This window comes from Copadichromis virginalis, linkage group LG9 (genome assembly GCF_057382275.1).
Source record: "Copadichromis virginalis isolate Kocher_CV1m ecotype Utaka linkage group LG9, C_Virginalis_male_GT1.1, whole genome shotgun sequence".
Lineage (NCBI taxonomy): Eukaryota > Metazoa > Chordata > Actinopteri > Cichliformes > Cichlidae > Copadichromis > Copadichromis virginalis.
The window spans coordinates 18,555,068-18,575,079 of NC_140626.1; the positions used below are offsets into that span (position 1 = coordinate 18,555,068).

The 20,012-nt window shown below is 39.6% G+C and overlaps 1 protein-coding gene across 1 annotated transcript in view; it reads left to right on the plus strand.

Annotated features, from left to right (window-relative positions):
* Window positions 1–20,012, plus strand: part of gpr158a (G protein-coupled receptor 158a) — a 92,822-nt gene that overhangs the window by 57,170 nt on the left and 15,640 nt on the right. The window contains exons 6-7 of the mRNA XM_085468027.1: window positions 16,622–16,731; window positions 19,410–19,648. Of these exons, the coding sequence (XP_085324153.1) occupies window positions 16,622–16,731; window positions 19,410–19,648 (349 nt within the window). The remainder of the gene's footprint in view (window positions 1–16,621; window positions 16,732–19,409; window positions 19,649–20,012) is intronic.

A 20,012-nucleotide genomic window follows, 5' to 3' on the forward strand; every position in this document is an offset into this window, starting at 1 on the left:
CTGATGGGATCAATATACAATTGGGCAATCCCCACACTTGTATTTTAGCACTGGTGAACTCATCAGTTTTCTACTGTGGCAGGATCTAACTCCACAGTCTCGGACTGCAGCTGCTGGTATTCCATGATCTGGTCTGACACTCCAGAACGTGCAGCTGGCTGAAAACTGTTTTATGCTGGTAGTTTACTGAGGCTTCAGATGTTCACTTCAGATATGTCTAAGCTGAAATAACAATGTTGGTCCCCTCAGTCCAATTGGATTACCAATGCTGGTGTCAATACTGATTCGCCCATACCTACAGTACTGTCCAAAAGTCTTCTCTTCTTTATGTTTTGTTTCCAAGGAGTCACTTTTTTTTCTTCATTTTTAAAGTAGTCTAGAGCAGTAATTTTTCAGGCTTTCCAGAGGCCTTTAAAGGGCTTTTTTGGACATTGTCTGATTTTTTGATTTTCAGTATGTGTACCTGGTATGGTTTTGCTTTTTTCAAACATTTGAGTATTTCCAAGTAATTAGAAGCTCAGTGGAGAGACAACTGATTCTGTTACAAAGTATATTTTGTATGATTTATTTAAGAAATATGTGTCACCCACAAACACAGACATAAACACTGTGTTGAAATTGTGGCTTTTATTGGTTTTTGATTGGAGGGGTTTTTAGTTTTAGGACTCAGAGTCAGATTGAGATGGTCTCTAACCCCCGTTGCATATTTTAAGCACGTTGATTTTAGACGTTTTTGGCTCACTGGAATTCTCTTGACCTGATTGTTTGAAATGGTGTCCATTTTTAAAATGAACAACTTAGACTGTAAAAGGGTATCAATGTGACAGCAACTAAGGGATATAAATAAACATAATGATCCTATTTTAAGATTTAAAGCTTCTTCAGTGTGTTAATGGGCTTTGGAAATGGATTTCTTATAATTCAGGGAGAAATTGAAGTAGAAAATAAGAAACATATTGGATTGTCACTTGTGGTATAAGTTTTGAATAGTGCTAAATAAGAATAAATGTAATTCCACCCATGTAAAATATCCACTGAAGCTGTAAGCTGTGCGACAGATTAAGGCTCTTTCTTTATTTTACTTACCAAAAAAATTATGTCTAACAGTGTTATGCAATCTATACCAGTGAAAATCAATTCAGGTTTATCAGTGACACTGTTCAGCCAGCTTCTGCAGTACCTCATTATTTTTTGCAGATGAACACCCACATGCCATTGATTTACATGAAACCACCATTATGTCTTTCTCCCAGGAGCACGGGGCATTGGCTAATTGTAATTTAGTCGCAATCACGTGGAGATATATGCTTAGCGAAGCAATGCAAAGTAAATGTAATTAAAGCCAACTGATGTAGAGCCGAATAATCAATGCAATTTGCTGTGACAAGATCCTGGAAAGTAATAATGTTTGAAATCTGCGAGTGAAAGCAAGCCCGGGAGTCAGGTTATTGGTTAGTGAATGAATGAATAGCAGATGATATTCTTGCATCCAGCTGGAGTAGTGATGGCAGCGGAAGCTAAAAATAGATGGCTTGTAAAGAGGCTGTACAAAGGAATTTGACTTTGTAGCTCACTCTGTAAATCCTACCTCATTTAGAGATTACAATACTTTGAAATGTTCTTGTGGAATAAATGCAGGAGGATTCAGTTTGATCGTCCGCCATCAGCCTGAACACGACAGAACTTGTTTTGATAATATATGATATATTGGCCCGATTGTGTGTGTGTGTGTGTGTTCGTGCAAGGGGAAAGACATCTTTCTGCATTTTACTCTGCAGCATGCTAGATTGATCTCCACCCTGATGCATTTCCATGTCTCCCCTGTGAATCCCACATGAGCCATGGCTGCGAGGGCGAGGCACATCACTCCCAATCTAAATATAGATTCAGAAATATTCCACCGTTGCTGCCGCTGCTCCTATTTTAAATATTTCCACTGTTATTAAGCAGCAGGAGAGCTACATCTCTTTCTGCTCCTGTGGCATTCAGCTTTGTGAAGTAATGCGATTTTCCCCCCCTTTTTTCTCTCCTGGGTGTGTCACATGCAATAACTTCAGTTTCCCCCCCCACTCCCTCCTGCTTTGAGATGAAAGAGGAGGAGGGAGGGACAGACAGTGCAGAGGGAAAGAGGCAAAACTATGGCAGTGCCAAAACTGACTATTTCTGTCTGGCTGCGGAGATGGAGAGATGGACACGCATTTGTGAATCACAATGTGATCCTTGGATGAGCTTGCCAGTTTGCGTCTTTGTGGCTTCTTATTGACGCTGTTGGTGAGGCTTCGATTGGAGCAAAGTGACTGTTTGGATCGGCGCGTTTTCCTTTCAGGTGGAGCCAGGAACACATTCAGATAGGAAACTTGACTTGTAAGGGAGATAGACATGGAAATACAGAAAGCTGCTTTACTGAACATGACTTTACTTATTTTAGTTTTCTACAGCTTCCAGAAGAGAGAGACTCTTCCACATTTGCCTCACTTGTGCTCCATTTACTCATGTTTTCTGTGTGTCACTTTAATCCGTGTTGATGTTCTTTCACTTGTTGTTATTTTCTATCTACCTTCTAGCTTCTGTTGCTCTTAGCAATGCACCTCAGTACTTGTGATGTCAAATATTCAGTACTTGCCTACTCTTTTCCTGGCTTATGTTTGTAGTATGTTTAATTACCTAATAACTTAAAGGACGTCAAATTAACAGTTTTGGAGATTTTAGACATTATTTTTGGCCCGTTATTTTCCTATGATCGAATTCATGGGAAATTTACTTTTAGGACTGGGGATGCTGAAAAAGTGGGCAATCCCTACTGAGCTCTATAGATGTGAAAAATTAAGGCCAAGGGACACTAAAGCTCATATAATAGCTACTACTGATCCAAAGAAACAAACATATCTTCATGATCAAATTCAGGTTATTTACTTGGGTTGAATTAAATCTACTTCCTTTAATTCTTCCACATCTCTGTAGTCAGTTATGGAAAAAATGCACATGCATATGCACACACATTAGAAATCACCTTTGCCAAAAATAAGGTTTCCCCTGCAGAAATCACATCCTTGATTCCTTTACCCACTCAATGCAAGGAAACCCAAGTCACCCATTGGTGGAAAAAAATAACAAAGCACTGCAGATAACCAGTAACATCCATGTAAATGCATCATATGAGGCTTCCCAGCCCTTCTTGTGTGCACTCCACTGCAGTCTGCCCCAGAGACAGCCCTCGTTGTTGCTCTCTTCCTCCCACACCCCCTGCGCTGCTGCTCATGCATTCATAAATGTTAACACATATGTAAAAGTGGTAATAAAGCGATAATATCAAATTTACTATTTTTGATTTTGGTCAGTTCACTTCCCAGAGATCATGTCTTAATTAGATTTTCCTCTTTTTTTCCCTTCTAAATAACCAGGCAGCTGATGAGTTTCTGTTGTTTTCTATTCTGTGTTTACCACTTTACTTTAATTTTACTGCCCACCAGTATTTCATATTTATTTATATTGCCAAAAGTCCATAAGTACATCCAATTCTTAATCTATAGGAGTTAATATGATGTCAGCCCATCTTTGCAGCTATAACAGCTTCAACTCTTCCAGGAAGGCTTTCCACAAGGTTTACGAGTGGGTTTATGGCAATTTTGGACTTATCCTAAAAGTATATTTGTGAGGCCAGAGACTGATGTTTGACGAGAAGGCCTGCCTCGCAGTCTCCATTCTAGTTCATCCCAAAAGTGTTCTTCAGGTGCAGGCCAGACGAGTTGTTCCACACCAAAGTCGCTCATATAGGTCTTTATGGACCTGGCTTTGTGCACTGACAGTCATGTTGGAACAGGAAGGGGATGACTTATCTGCAAACACTACCAAACTAAAACTACAAGTTTCACTAACTAGCAGGAGTGAAACTGCCATGCTGGTTGAGAATGTATATCTTCAGAATGAAAGTTGTGCCTTATCTCTGCAACCAACATATTTCAAAAGGTGCAACATTTACTTTAGCAAAGACAAAGGGTCTTTGTTTAGTGTTTGCACTGCACTTCTGCACTTTTCAGTTTCAATACTACTCAGTTAGTATTTGCAGACAAGTTGGCATCTCGAATGCAAACTATAGACAACTTTAGCGATCTGCTAGAGAACCAATCAAATCCAAGAAGGGTTTTTGGTGTAGCACTGTATACCTTCTTGCAACCAATTTCATCTAGTGACAGTCAACAACAACTTGTCAAGCCGTTGTAGGGAAAACACTTTTTTTTTCAACAACTTGTGGTTGCTGACTGGTCTCCTGACCTATGTGACTGGGGTGTTACTTAAAAAAAATCTGCTAAATCCTCACTGTGAAAGTTCCAAACGCTTTTCACAATCCAGTTGTAAAAGAGTGTCTCAAGAGTTTCACTTCTTGACTAAATAAATATTAAAAGAAAAAAGAAAAAGAAAAATGTGTTTAACCATAATAGAAGAGATTATAGTCCTCTACCTTCTGCTCAGTCGTTTGGTTGGGGCAAAGTAGAGAATCTATAGAGTCCCCATGTTTTCCACCACTGGTCTTTTGGGTATTACTCCCTTTTCCCCATCCCTGTCTTTCCACCTGTCCAATCTCGGCATTGTCTTTGTGCCAAGGAGGGCCAAGGTGCTGCCTCATTCCAACTTAGGGGTTTTGCCATGCATGGCAGGACGAAGCCATGCCTTCACAGCGCATCAGGGGGCTAATGAGAAACAGTATGGCCAGAGGATAATGGATCCTGACCTGACAGGCCATGAAACACAGTCTGCCACCCGTTAGTCTGCCTTTCTCTGCTCTGCCTGCCATCCAAGCTGCTCTGACACTTTCAATCTGACTTGAGTGGATCTGGAGAGTTGTTTTGTGCATGTGCAGCCTTCCCTTCATACTCTACTTCCTTTCCTCCTTCTGAAAAATCCAGAGTCTCCCAGAGCATACAGAGACTAAGCTGAGGATGCGTTGCTGTAGCTCAAGTGCTCCTACTTGCTTGAGCAGAGAGACAAGAACTATGAGAGAGTGGGGAAAAAAAGAGAGTTGTATGACATGCAGGCAGGCTATTTCCTCTGATATGTCTCATTGTGTCCTAGCAAGATGGGAATATCTCTCTCTGAGGTTGTAACTGGTGATGAGAAGGGAAGGGAATGTGGGAGGTGGGTGCAAGTCAGCTCCAGTCTTGACTGAGCAGAGGCTGAGCTGGATGTAATTTACACTCAGCCCACCTCAGGGAGCGGCGGGAGGAGAAGAAACCATTACCTCCCTCCAGAAAGCTGCCCTTCCCATGTGGCAGTGTCAGCTTTCATATAAAAATGGATCCATTGCTATTACAACACTCCACCTCTCTTCTGCTTCCACCTCCCACCGCAGCTCCCTCCCACTCTCTCATACTGAAGGTGTTTCGTAGATTAGAAATAGAAGGGTCGGGGAATGAGCAGGAGATGATGACCGGACAAAGTGGGGCATGGGCGGACCGCATGGCTGTCACCATTTCATGTCAAAACATTAAAAGTAGCGTGAGAGCTTTGTTGTGACAGAATGATTCCCGAGGCTGCACAATCCCATTCTCTACTCAGATGGAGACAGACACACTAAATGGCTGAAAGTCATTTTTCTCCCTTTTAGCTGGTAGCAGTTTCCAAAGAAACTGTGATAACAAAAGGCTGAAATTCGGCACTGTCTGTTCTTTTGACTGGAACTGGCTAATGTTTTTAGCGCTTGGTGTTAGTCGTTTTTGAACCTAAATTGTGATGTGTTTATACTCCATAATTGACAGATGACTAATATATGATGTTGTATTTCTGCACTTTCATTTCGGTAAGTGCTCCATTAGGATGATGTTGCTCTTATACCCGTCATCGCTGGCAACCCTGAAAATAATTCAAACTGTAATTTTGTATTACGCAAAGTTTGTTGCAGGCTATTTTTTAAAATCTGTTAATAAATAGTAAGACCTTTACAGTATGAAGCTATCTAACAATGATTCAGCAAACACTGCTGTGACTACAGTAAAACTGCTCAAAAACTAACATTAACCTCTTAGGACCTGGCGTCCACATCACATTTTGGGTTATTTAGACCAAAATACTCAATGTTACTCTACAAGGGCCTGATATCCACTTACGAGGACATTATACTGCTACTGTTCTATCGAAATTTTAAACAAATATCCTCATATGTGGAAACAAAAATTAGGTTAAAAAAATCTGGTAATTCTTTGTTTTTACATTCATCAGGTCCCAATCGGCCCATTTATCAAAGAGAAATTAAAAATGCATGCCGTGGAAGAGTTTGGGTTTTAGGAGGTTAATCTTCATGTGAGATTAACATCAGCTGATGGGTTGGCTCTTATCTCTTGATACCTTTACACACAGTCATGTATAGTGTTTTAATTAACCTGCTTCAGCTATGCAAAGTTGCTGTGCTCTGCAAGCTGGTTTGCAACATACCATGTTCCCAGCGCATATTTCATTCTGCATCCGATGGCGTCTGTTGTGATTGATATCTGCTCAAGTTTGTGCTGAGGTATTTCCTGGAGAGACAGGAGGTCTGGGAATGGAGCCATAGCTCTAATACAAATATCTGAATTTTATTTAATGTAATAACTATGGAGAACGACAGGTTATATATCTGCTTTAGTCGTAGTCCTCACAGGTCTCACTCGGGCAAAATGTCTATCCATTCATCCTTTTTCTTAAATGCTCATCCAATTCAGGTTCGTATGCAGACTGTGGAGCACCATAAAGAGGTCACCAGTCTATCACAGGTTAAATGACAAACAGGAATTAACAGGAAAACACAACAAAAACTAAATTTAAATAGCACACTCCATAAATACTAAACTAGAACTGAAGTAAGGACCCACTCAGCTTAATAATAACAATTAGAAATCTAGAGTTTAAGAATATGAAACACAAACTAGGAGCACTTAAACGTGAAACAACCCTCAACAAAGCCCACGAGTGCCACAGACCATAACAGTAACAGACAGAATATTGTGCGGTCTGAGCCCAGCACATATGGAAGATTTTTTCCACTACTGGAATTTAATAGTTTTTTCCATCTGTAAGTGAAAATGTCAGGTTAGTATGTTGAAATTTTGACTTACAGTTATAACTAATGAGATACTAACTCAAAATTTTGAGTTATATCACTTTTTTGGGCAGCTTCAGTTGCCTCAAGGTGCTTTATATTGTAATGTAATATAAAGCACCTCTCTACAATACCACAGAGAAAACGCCAACAATCAGATGGCCCCTTATGAGCAAGCGCTTTAGCGACAGTGGGAAGGAAAAACTTCCTTTAAACAGGAAGAAACCACTGGCAGAACCAGGCTCAAGGAGGGGCGGCCATCTGCCGTGAGCAGTTGGGGGTGAGGGGAGGAAGAAAGGACAAAAGACATTCATTCAGGAAAAATGGTGATCATTTAGTTGGTTGACTGTGTGAGTTACTGTGAGGTACAGAGCACCTTAGTGTCTTTTAGCTCATTGCCCTATAACCTGAAAACTTCCTCTAAATGCTTCATAAGAACTCAGCTCACTAATAATTTTGTCTCTGCATTTAAGCAGCCATTATTTTGTGAAGACAGAGGATTTTAAAAACATAAGAAAACAGACCACAGTTAATTTTTGCTCTCTGCTCTTTAGTGAAAGCAGTATACTGATTTAATGGCACAAAGGGAGAGGTCTGTCGTCCCCTGCGATCAATATCCTGTGGCATCCTGACCTTCACAAGAAGGTGGATCTATCCCTAAAGCTTTCACCTTTTGCACCAAACACCCTGCACCTATGCATTTGCATTTTTATTGTCTGCACATAACAACTTAATTACACACTGCTGCTTCTCGGAGTGCTTCTTCTAACTGCATTAGTCTGATAAAAAAATCCACCCACTTCCTTTTTTAAGTGTTATTTGCTGAATATCTCTTTCTTGCCCTGCAGCGAGAGCTAATTATCCAAAGCGTCCTAGCACTAAATGATTTTTGTTACACTCTGTGGCGCATCTAGTTTGGGTGTCATATTTTTGTTGTGGGTGTACAGCCATTCTTACATGAAGCCTTCGGGGAATGAAAAGTGCTAAAGTTTGTGTTAAAAGTTTGCTATGACAGGTTCTGTTTACATTTACAGGATAAAACTGACTTCTTCAGTTAAGGTCACATTAAGGTCTAAATATCCAAAAGCAAAACCCGAGTACCACAAAACCTATTGTACAGTAACCTGTACAAATGGTAGTAATGACATATTACATAATAATGTTGTTTTTGTCTCATTTTAACAAGACTTCTCAAGTAGTTTCTAACCTGCAGATTCATTTTCTCCTATTGCGTTTTTTCTACTCAAAATAACAAGACATTCTTCCCGTTTAACCCCAAATTATAGCCCCTTTTGCAAAAGTTAACCTCACACGTGAGTTCAAATCCTTTGTTAAATTCTTTGGATTTTATTGAAGAACAAATATCACACAGACTATCTGCAGCTTTTAAACGGTGACACATAACAAAACTTCAAAGAATGTTAAAGTAGCCAACATCACAATAGCTCCCTGGAAAGCTGATGCTCACACCACAGCTGGCCGGCTTGCGTCACAGTCCTATCAACAGGGACACTTTCTGGTGGGTAACCAACCCAGTGAATCTCAGTGTGGAAGCCAGCTGGTGGGTGCTGAAATGAGAGATGATTAGGAATGAGAGATAACCGCAAATTAAGTGACTGAGTGTTGATTGAATCACTAAGTGGGTGAGTGAGTGAATCTTGCTTGTGTCATGTTTGTCTGCACTTTCAGTCTCCCATTGCTCCTTACTGTTCAACATAGATCTTCTTAGTTCAACATAGATATAATATATAATAATATATCATATATTTCGTCCCATGCCTGTTTCTATTGTCAGTTCTTATCATTTTTCTATTTAATCATTATAATTTTCTAAATGGGCTTTTAGGAGAAATGTGCTAAATGTCATACCATCAACATTTAAGTGGAAAAGAAAGAATAAAATATAGATATCCTCAACTGCACCAAAAGGTAATCCAAATAAACACAGTGCATTGACCATAAGGTTGCTCTCTTCCAATTCATTTCAAAAGCAGACCCATAACCTCGTCCACCGTAAGTGAAAAACTCAAAAAACTGTTTTAGTAGTTGTTGTGAATCATCTGCCTTGCCCTTACTAAGGCTACGTCCAAACATACACAGGTATTTTGGAAAACTGAGATTTTTTTCCTTTTCGTTTAAAAAAAAATCCCAAATCCCATTTCTGAAAAAATATCTCTAAGATCTCTAAGATTATCAGCAACAGTATTTTGTCTATATCCGCCATTGTAGAAATTCATCTTAGGTAAACAATAACGTGACGAAGGACAGCGTCAAAAAAGGCGCACAGCTTTGACGTTGCGTGACTAAATCTCAGTTTTCCTCGTCCACGTGTAAACGCATAAACTGAGTTTTTCGAAAATCTCCACCCTGGCAGGAGTTTTTAAAAATCTCCATTTTCAGTAATCCAAAACGCCGTTTACGTGTGGACAAAAGGCCCAAACGGATAGAAAAAGCTGTGTTTTCAAAAATACCGTGTAGGTAAGACTTTTCAACTTCTCAGACTTTTTTTTTTTAAATCTGATTTACTTGTTCAGTTTAGATTAAGTAATTATTCTGGGTAATATTAACACTCATCTTTATGAAGAATATGACAGCCTCAACACTGCAATAAAATTGCAATAACTTGTCCTGACATATAGCATAGAAACTTAACATTTAACATTAATCCCTAAAAACTCTCTTTTGTCTGAGTATTTTAATAACATTCAGATTTACAATGTTTTATATTACAAAACACTAGCAAATAAATTTCAATACAGTAGATGCCTTTGTTTCTGGAAATGCTATAACTGAACTATGGAAGCGATTCCTCCATGGTTGTTTTCTTTCATGTCATGTACCAGCAGAGTGGGAATCAGCTACTTAAACTTTACTCCGACAGAAGTTGATTATTTTGTTAATAGTTGTACATCCTCACTTAGTGCAATGCTGGATATGTAGCTAGTACTGTGGCTCATCTGAAGAGGAAAATGTCAAAGAGATGCTTGACCCACTGGTACAAAATGCACAGAAAAGTAAACCTGTTGAACTGCTCAGTAATTCAACTATTCAATCAGCCATTCCAGTGGCAGCAGCTCAGTGCATTAGCTGTTGACACTACCATTGTTTTTGTTTTTTTGTTATTGTTTTTTTTTTACATACTACTTATGTGACCAAACTAGTAAGCAAGCATATGTGTATGTCCCATAATATCCAACTGCTCCTAGTTATTATTAATTGGTTAACAGGATAATAACACATAACAAGAATATTTGTTGTTTAAAAAAGGTAGCAGCAAATTATTTTAGATTTTTGTAATTTAAGTCAAAATTCAGTGACATAGAAGATTCCAGAACTCTTAAAAATATTCAGTTGTGCATTTTTACAACTTCAAATATTTATATTTGCATATGAAAGCTCATCTCAGGTATATGTCTGTATAACACTTTGTGTTGTGTTGTAGCTTCCACATGATAAGACTTTGTTTTAGACAGCAGGTGCAGAACCAGGTTGTGATAAGTCAGGTGTCTGCAGAGCCTGGAGACCAGGCCAGCAGATAAAACTTCATCATCTAGGCCAGGGGTCGGCAACCTGTGGCATGCGGCTCTTTAGTCCTTATAGTGCGGCTCCGTGTGGTTTGGGAAAATAAATTAGAAATATTTAGCTGAAGTGTATTTTATTTATGTTAGTTCTCTTTTTTAACTTGTAGTTCTAAATTGGAAGATTATTGTGATATTGAAATATAAAAATACAAATATATTCTATTATTTTTTCATCGCTCAAAATAAGCATCACACTTGCGGAAGCCGGTGTACCCGCCGTGCATTTATCGAGACTTTCAACCCCAGGTAGGCCAATTATGGACCTTCGGATCCACATTATGTCAGCAGCTATTCTCCACCGTGAACTATGTTAAAAACAAACACCGCTCACGCCTCACAGATGACAGCTTACAGTCCTGCGTAAAGATAAAAGCCCCGATTTGCAGACGCTGTGCACAGAGGTTCAGGAGCAGAAGTCCCATTGTAAACATATCACGGCAGACCCGACGATGTTTCCATGAACACGCTTTTCAGAATCTCTTTATTGACCCCTTTTCACACACAGTTGCTGTACGCATACAGCCGGCTGTAGCTTTGCAGCTCACAGCCCGACACACACCAACAACAGCATAGATAGCACAGACGTTAAGGCGGCGAGGCGTGATTGCAGGTGCCGCTCAGGTGCGTCCGCCTCCCCTGCAGCGGCTCTGTAGACCACGCCCCACCACACACATTAACCAGGTAAAATACATATTTAGGCAGAATTTTGCAAATATCTATTTTTCATCTTTTAGCAGCATAGTGCTTTTTTCCAATTATTTTTTAAAAGTCAGGTCAAGGCTCCAAAAGCCCAAAGGCAATATAAGGGTGGCGGCTCACAACAGTTTTTGTTTGCTACATGGATCATTTTAGTTCAGCTGGGTGTCTTTCCTTTGGTTATATTTCTTTAAGAGTTCAAAATGTGTTAATTACATAAATGAAATGTAACTTTCTTTGTAGCACTTCATGGATTTCATAAGCAACACACCTTAGTTGTTCACAAAAAGCATAAAGGTAAAAAACAATATATACAGTGTTATCTTCATTTTAGATGTCAAAAAGTATTTGCGGCTCCCAGTGTTTTCGTTTGCGTGGAAACCGGGTCCAAATGGCTCTTTGGGTGTGAAAGGTTGCTGACCCTTGATCTAGGCGTTTATCCAGCTGGGACATATTCACCTACCTGCCTGAAAGCAAAACAAAACAAAAACTACGTTATCTAAATGTCTTCACTACTAGTTGCAAAATCTGTTGCATGCAAACTGACAGAAGAACTAGCACTTTTTAAAATCTCAAATAGCAATAGGATGAGATTCAAGAAATGAAAAAAGTAAAACTGGAAAGTGGACTGCTCAGCTCAGCTGAAGCCTTTGCTATGTTGTAAGCAAACGACAAGGCAAATGGGGCTGAGATAGAGGCTTGATATTAGTTCATAATTGTCTCCTTGATATTGATGTCCATTAGATAGGTATACTGTACCTCACTTGCATGCATATACACCATACACACACACACATATTCACCAATAACATTTGATCCTTTTCCTTCCCCTCCCCACAACGCTGAATCCAGTATTCCCAGCACTTAACATCGATTATTAATGGAAGGTTTCAAAAGAGAAGGAGGGCAGAAACTGATCTTACTCTTTATACCTACTAACATTAAGAGAAACCTGTCTGAGGATCGGGGCCAGTAACTTCCCAGAAACCTTACTGATGGGAAGTACTGTGCCAGCATAAATTGATTGTGTAATTTCTGCAGATCATCATGAAACCTGAGGGTCATGGTAATGTCTGACAATAGCGACTTATTTTTGCCTTTTGGTCTGAGAATTTTTGAAGACACGTGTGGACAAGTGACCACCTCTGAGGCTGAAAAATGAAGCCAAGTGAGAAGCATCAAAAAGTGCAGTTCCTTAAATGGCCACATGAGGGTGGCTCCAAAAGGAAGTCCTCAAAATGTTGAGCTAGACAGCATTAAACAGCATCAACCACTACCAGTAGTTTTTTTGTTTGTTTTCTTATTTTTAATTGGATAAATCATCCAAAAAGATACTTTAGTAATGGGTGTGACCACTTTGAAAGTTAGTCAAAGGAAGTACGATGAAGCCAGAAGTCATTGAAGTCATTGAACTAGACCTCTCCACCATGTTTGTATCAGCAGCGATCATCAAAATGATTTGGTATTACCTTTTAATGTCTTCATCATCTGTCATTCGAACTGTAGTAAGATGAACACGACACACCATCCATCCATTATCCAATTCACGACTGCAGGAGAGAAGGATGAAAAGGATGTCTTAAATGTTTGTACATATCCATCACTTTTTGTTTCTTGTTGTGAGCCATTAAAATAACCAGAGGTGAGATCGCACCATTAAAAGAGAAGCTCAGACTGCTAAATGTGTAAAAAAAGTTTTTTATGACAGCTTATTCAGATCATTTAAAGCCAGCCCTCAAGGGAAGAATGTGGCGGATAACACCTCCCCGTTTCCGTCTCATCACAAACAACACCAGTCTTAAAACTGGCACGTGATGGAGATTCAGATGCTATTTGGTAGTTTATCTAAAAGGGAGTCCTGAGCTGTGTTTTCCCATTGTGCATTTTTACTCCTGTTCCTGTGCCCTCTCCTGTCCCCGTGGAGCCAAACGTGCGTCAGCAAGTTGCTCGGCGGCAGCCTGGCTATCTTTTTATCAGCTCCTGTTCCTCTGCTCTTTATTTTGTGAAAAAGGTAACGCATTGAGGAGCAGTCACACATCGTTTAGATATTTATGTTAATCCCACCTGTTAAAAAAAAAGGCTTTTAAAAAACATATTGACAGTAGATATAGTATTAAGCACCTTGTATGTATTGAAAATGAACAGCTCAGCACTCTTTAAGTCTTTATTTCCTCAGCACAACGTTCCTTTTGCAAAATCGAGTCAAACTGTTCATGCTTTGTTTGAATCAGAAGTTTCTCCAGTTGGTCTTCCAGACTCTGTGAGCAGATGAAGATGTGGGCCACCGTTCCTCCCGTGGGGTCCTCTGTGTCCCTTAACTGACTCGAACCTAGTGAGCAAAAATATCCACATGCCTGCGTCTTCGCCGCTGCCTGAGGGAACGTATTAATGCCTCAGCTAATCCGATTAACATTAACAATCCCGCAGGGGAAATCTCTGCACATCTGCAACGGACAGATAATTACGTCGCCTCAGATGTTTGTTTCTTTTTTCTCTCTGTTTGTTCTGGCTCTTTTTATGTCTTTGGAAGACCATCAGCGTTTTTTTACCAGCATGGATGGGCACTGTTTAGCATGCTCAGGTCCTTGTAGAAGAATCTACTCGTGAAGATGTAACATAGGAGGATGCGCTCTGTGTCTCAAGGGCAAGCTTTCACTGCACTTTACTGTTATGACTAATTCAGTTCATGGATTTTCTCTTTGATGTATAAAAGGTAAATTTCTCATGAAAATGACTCTACCAAAATGGTTTCACCTCCCGTAATAGTGGCAGCAGCAGTAGTACTACTATTAATTGTACTATAGTTATAATTATTGGAGAAAATAATGCTAATTATTAGAAATTTCTCTACCTGTTTCTTTCTTAGACATTTATTCATTGAGTGTTATATCTGAGACACTATGTGCAGAACATGTCAGTTGTTTTTCATTCCTAATTGCTCTATTATGCAATCATTGTAGTGTAAGGGTTGTTTACTTGTATGCTCGCAACAATATCAAAGCACCGGCTGAACCCTGACGATGTGTGTGAGGCATTTTAGGAGCGAAGCGGTAAGCGTCAGTCACTCATTATGATGTTATCCTGTTAACAGAAGGTTTCTTTCAAAGATTATCTGAGCTGAGTCACTGTTGTTGGAGTTCAAACAATGCACTAAAGAGAGGAATGCGGATTTAAATCCCTAAAGATTGGGAGACTATTCCTGGATGAGTTTCATTCTGCCAGACTGGAAGAGCTAGACATTAAATTCATCAAATCACCAACAACACTGTGATATTCATACCGGCCCTCAATATAGTCTCTTTCATTTTGTTTTTCACTTGAAAATTAAAAATTACACTAAAAAGTAGTGACAACCAATTCCAGCCTGGTCAAAGTTTAGCTCAAACTTTTACCAAAGGTTGGCCAAGCTGAAATAATTATTTATAAATGAGATAGAGCGCTGAATGCACATATAACACACACACACACTGCTTTATCTTGCTCATAAAACGATGTCTGGCAAATCACAAGATTCAAATATAATCAGTGTTTTAAGTAATCTTCTATTGAGTTATTAAATTATTAGCATTATTAATTTATTAGCTTGGTTCCTTTGTGTTATGTGTTTGGTTTGGTTAGATTTTTTTTAATCTTTTAGTGACATTTCTCAAAAGGTTATGGTTGGGGTCAATCCATGTACAATGTGGAGGGAATTTTCAGCCTTGATATGCAGTGTCAACATTGTTCTTGTTATGGTTGTTAATAAAGCTTGTAAGATAATTACAAATGAGTGGTCATACCCTTAAAATGTGTCAAAGGGAAAAATATACAGTGAAAATAATAATAAAATAGTAGTTACTGGATGTAACCGCGAGCTTAAGCTCCTTTACTTACTGGGCTTCACAGGGTGCTGACAATATGGTAAGTCAAGTATGCATATTTAATTTTACGATATGCATATACAGTAACACTGCGTGCATATTTAATAATACTAGAATATTTATAATTTCAGCTATTTGTAGTTATTTTGTTATATTTTATATCTTTGTTATATATTTGTTTAGTTAGTTACTATGCTTTACTGTCTCATAGCAACTGTGAGCACATCATTTCCTCTGGATTTCATTTTTGGTGGTCGTGTCCACTTATTGTTCTGTTTGACACTGCCCCTTCTTGAATAGGTTGTATATCAACATACCTGGACCATAAACCTTCTGAAGTTTTTATTTATTTAGTTATTTTTCCATCAAGGGAACCTGATCATTGGCACATAGTTTTGCCGTACACCAACAAGCTTTTTAAAGTATTGTTCTAAGAAAGCTATCTTATACCTTTTAGTGGAGCAAACCTTTTGTTGTTTCTGCAGCTGTTGTACATATTGTATCTGTTAGGTACTTTTTAGTGCTCAATCAGACTAGAAAAGTGCTCAACAAATGTTACTTTTTCATTATTGAGAAGCAAGCTCAGCAGCTGTTTAGCCATAGTAATTTTAGTACGGTCAAAACTTTTGATCCTTGAGAGTCCTAGAAGTAAGTCCAAGTGTATGCGCTCAACTGATGCCCAGACCTTTTGATCATAGCACATGATCTTCATCAGCAGATGGAGATGCTCTTTGTAGCATATGAGAAAAATAAAAATTTGGTGCTCCTTTTTTTTTTTGGCCGACATGAGCAAAAAGGTCCCAGAATTCAAGCAGCATTTGATCTTTTATGTCAACACATTCATGACATCCCTGGAAACACCATCTGCTGACAAAAACCACTATAAAAAAAAAAAGTTCACAGCCCCAAAACACACTGAGTTCATCTGCAGCATCGGCGATACACACTGATGGTCACTTTTGCTGTATTTTAAATTCCCTTTGATGGATGAAAGGTGGCAGAGGAAGTAGAAAAGGTTTAGAGAACACAAGCAAAATAGTTTCCTGAGTAGATTCTGTGGTGAAACAAAGCAAGTAACTGATTATAGAGGGACTTAATGTGCGATAGGATGTACAGTAAACTAAACTGCATAAACCCACTCATTCACTTGTGCGACACCAAAGGAGAACAGTTGGAGAAAACCAACATTTAAATAAGATTACTTTACTGTTTATAGAGACATCCACTGAGAGCACAATGAGGCAGCAGCTTCCCACGAATTTAAATGAAATTTCCCAGGGAAAGAGGGCCCATTATCATTTAGATAGAAAAAACACTCACAGTTGGGTGGCTCTTTTATTTATTTATTTATTTATTTATTTTTCAGTTTCTTTTCACGACCTTTGTTGTTTAATGCTTCTTCTGTCCTCTTCCAGGTTGGGATTCTCTACTTCCAGCCCAGTGTTTTCCGTTGCATCCTTCTGCGTTGGGTTCGACTGCTGGGTTTCGCTACCGTCTACGGGATGCTGACTCTTAAGTTGTACAGGTACTTCACCCACAGTTCGACACTGTTATCCATCCCTGGAAGCACTTATCAGATTATATTACACCTGACCTCTTAATCCTTTGATAAAGAGTCCTGTGATGTGTCAAGGCAGCGTGTTTTTCAGCTACTTCATCACCAGGCTATACTGCCTCATTAAGTGGTAAAGTAATTAAGAAAACACGGAGCGCATTGGCCCCAAATGAGCTCCATATTTAACAAAGTCCTGAATGACAGTTGCTGAGAAAAAGACAAAAACAGAACTCAGGGACAGAAAGCATCGCCAGAGGATGCAGTGGAGTGGTGTTGGGGGGGAGTTCTCCAGCTGTGAATAGCTGTTAATGAGACAGGGTGGTCCACTGTATTTAAAGTGACAGTGATGAAATTCTTCATTTGTGGGCCTTTTTTTGTCAGGTGAATCTGTCAAAATGCGCTAATGGAGATACTGATTAAGAGGATGTGGCTAACACGAGCCGGGGCCCAGTTCACCCTTAGAGGTGCAAGTTAACATATTGCACAGATCAATTTTTGATGGGGGGCTCATTAGTGGAGAGAGCAGTGGACACTTCATCAATGTGCGTGAAGGGCAGAGCCTAAGAATAGCTATGCCGGTGATGTGTTTGAGCAGAGTTTAACTCATGTTCCACAGTCTGTGGATTTGGCAGGTGGAATAAGTGCTGCAAATGTGATGGCTAGCAGTTTTTTTCTGCTGCGCTGCTTTGCAGGAAGTCAGGAAAAAGTCTTGACATGTCATTTAATCATACCTCAAGGCACACTTTCTTTTAAACCAAAGCCCTTAAATAAGTTTGCAACATATTAGCATTTTTTAATAAATAGTGTAAAATTTCACCCATTTAGTGAGGTGACAAACAATAAGTTTGCTTTGTTTTTTTCTTTTCTGATCACTCAGCTCTAGGGTTGGGTGATATGTAAAAAATTTCCAACCGACAGTCGTCAGTCCAATAATCGTCGATCGACGATATATTCGCGTATGCGCAGACTTTTTGATGGGCGGAGCAATGTAATCATGCACGGACTGATTTGCTGTTTACAACACAGAAGGCCAAACATGGATGAACTAATTTCCCCAAAGAATTAGGGATGTCAGTGTTAATGTGGTCATCACGATTAAAAATTTTAACGCGCTTAAACCATCTGGAGTGCAGAATGAACAAACTTTGGACAAACTGCCTGAAATGCGTTGACAGAGACATTTCAGGGACTTTGACTCCGTCTGTGCTCCAGATGGGTTAATTGTTAATCGCGTTAGTCGTGATTATGCTGACAGCACTAAAAAAAGTATAAAGTTGCCAATTTGGGATGAAAGAGGTAAACCTAAGGATGTAACCAAAGCGGTGTGCCGCTTGTGCAGACGTATAGTGTGAACAAAGTACTCAAACACGACTAACTTGCATAAGCGTGTACGTGTCCACCATGCGGCTGAGTATGCAAGGCTATCACCAACTTCTGCAGCTCCATCAACACGCATTTGGGCACAGAATTTAGGAGCGTGCATTTGCTCGCAGATGAAAAAGGGTGCTGTTAAAACAGTGCTATTATTTTTTTTTCTGTTGACTGCTTCTATTAGCTCCATCATTATTAGCAAACTTACTCATGGGCAAATAAATAAATAAATCGACCTTGTAAAAACGATCACCAATGGCCTTAGCCTATCGTCGATAGTTGATATATTCGTCCTATCGCTCAACCCTACTCAGCTCTTTTTGTTATGTTTAGTAAGTTTAAGGCAGATAAACTGTTTTGGTTAAATTTCATGAACTAATATGGTCGAGAAAATCATCGATTCTGAGCATGTTGGAGCCAGTTCACAGGAAATGGTGCTAATAAAGGTAAATTCATCCATATAAAAAAAGTAATATGACGTATACTTCTCATTTCGCAAGAGACAGCATGACTAGACTAATATTTTACATCAGCATCCACCATCACGGTTAATTTTTTGCCAGGCCCACTTTTGATCACAGAGTTGACGTCGGCGTTTTCAGCATGTTTGTTTGGACACAGCAGCACACAATAAAAATCCTTTGAAAGGCTGCAATAGCACAGCAGAGAGTTTCAGTTCAGTGACTGCTATTGGCACAGGTGAGTGAAGTTCGTGTCCAAGGAGGAAGATGGGTCACACACTGACCTAAACACTTTGCATACACCCAAGTAGCATCAACAATTTATAGCCTTAACAGCCTGCGTTGTTTATGTTTTTTGGAATGAAACTTTTCAAGGAAATACATCACTTTCTCTTGCATTTTGATTAAAGTGAAGATTTAAGAATGAGTGGGCCCCTTGGGATTTTCTGGTTTTTAAGTGGGCCGCAGCACTCTTGACTTTGGGATAAAGCTTAATAAGAGTCTATGAAAATTGAAATACTAGTTTTCTGTTAAGTATTTATGTCATATTGTGGAAGCAATATTTTTCCGATACTAATATTGCCATAGACTAATAAACCAGTGTGTAAAGCAGCTGTGATGTATTTTTTGCTTAAAGCTTTTGCATGTAGAAGGTTTCAAATTCTAGCAGATATGGGAAATAAAAAGATAAATACACTCAAGGCACACTGAGTGTAGAGGTATTTCCCTCTCATGGATACTCTGTTTACTTGAAATGACGACAGGCTTACATGAAACTTTGTGAAACAGTCTCAATGTGAGCTTCTCCCTCCACAGGGTGCTGAAGGTGTTCCTGTCCCGTACAGCCCAGAGGATCCCCTATATGACCAGCTGGCGAGTGCTACGTCTGCTGGGCATCATTCTGCTCATCGTCTGCTGGTTCCTGGTGGCTTGGACATCTGCTGTCTGTCAGAACCCGGACAGGAAGTTGGCTCTCATCGAGGTGGGCTACACGCCCAATGGGCTGCAGTTCAGCATGTGCCTCCTGGATCGCTGGGACTATATGATGGCTGTTGGTAAGTACCGTTACTGCCCTCTGCCTCTGCAGGGCGCTGTGAGTAGATTTAAGTGTGCTGCACTCTGCATGTGGGTAAGTGTGGTGAGGAAACGTGGGTTACTTGATGGACACGTGAAATTAAGAAGTGATTTGTTAGGCATGATAGCGATGGGAGTTGAAAGTGAGATGAGGGAAGAATGAGTGATGGGGTGAAGCTGGATGATTAAGACAACTCCCTTCCATGTACATTTGGAAATGTTTCCCAAAAGAAGACATTAATCCTCTCTACTGGTGCTACGCTTTTGGATGCTTTCCTGTGTTGTACACAGGAGGGGAAGGGCAACCAGCAGCAGATGAAGACAGATGAGAAATCAAAGATGCTT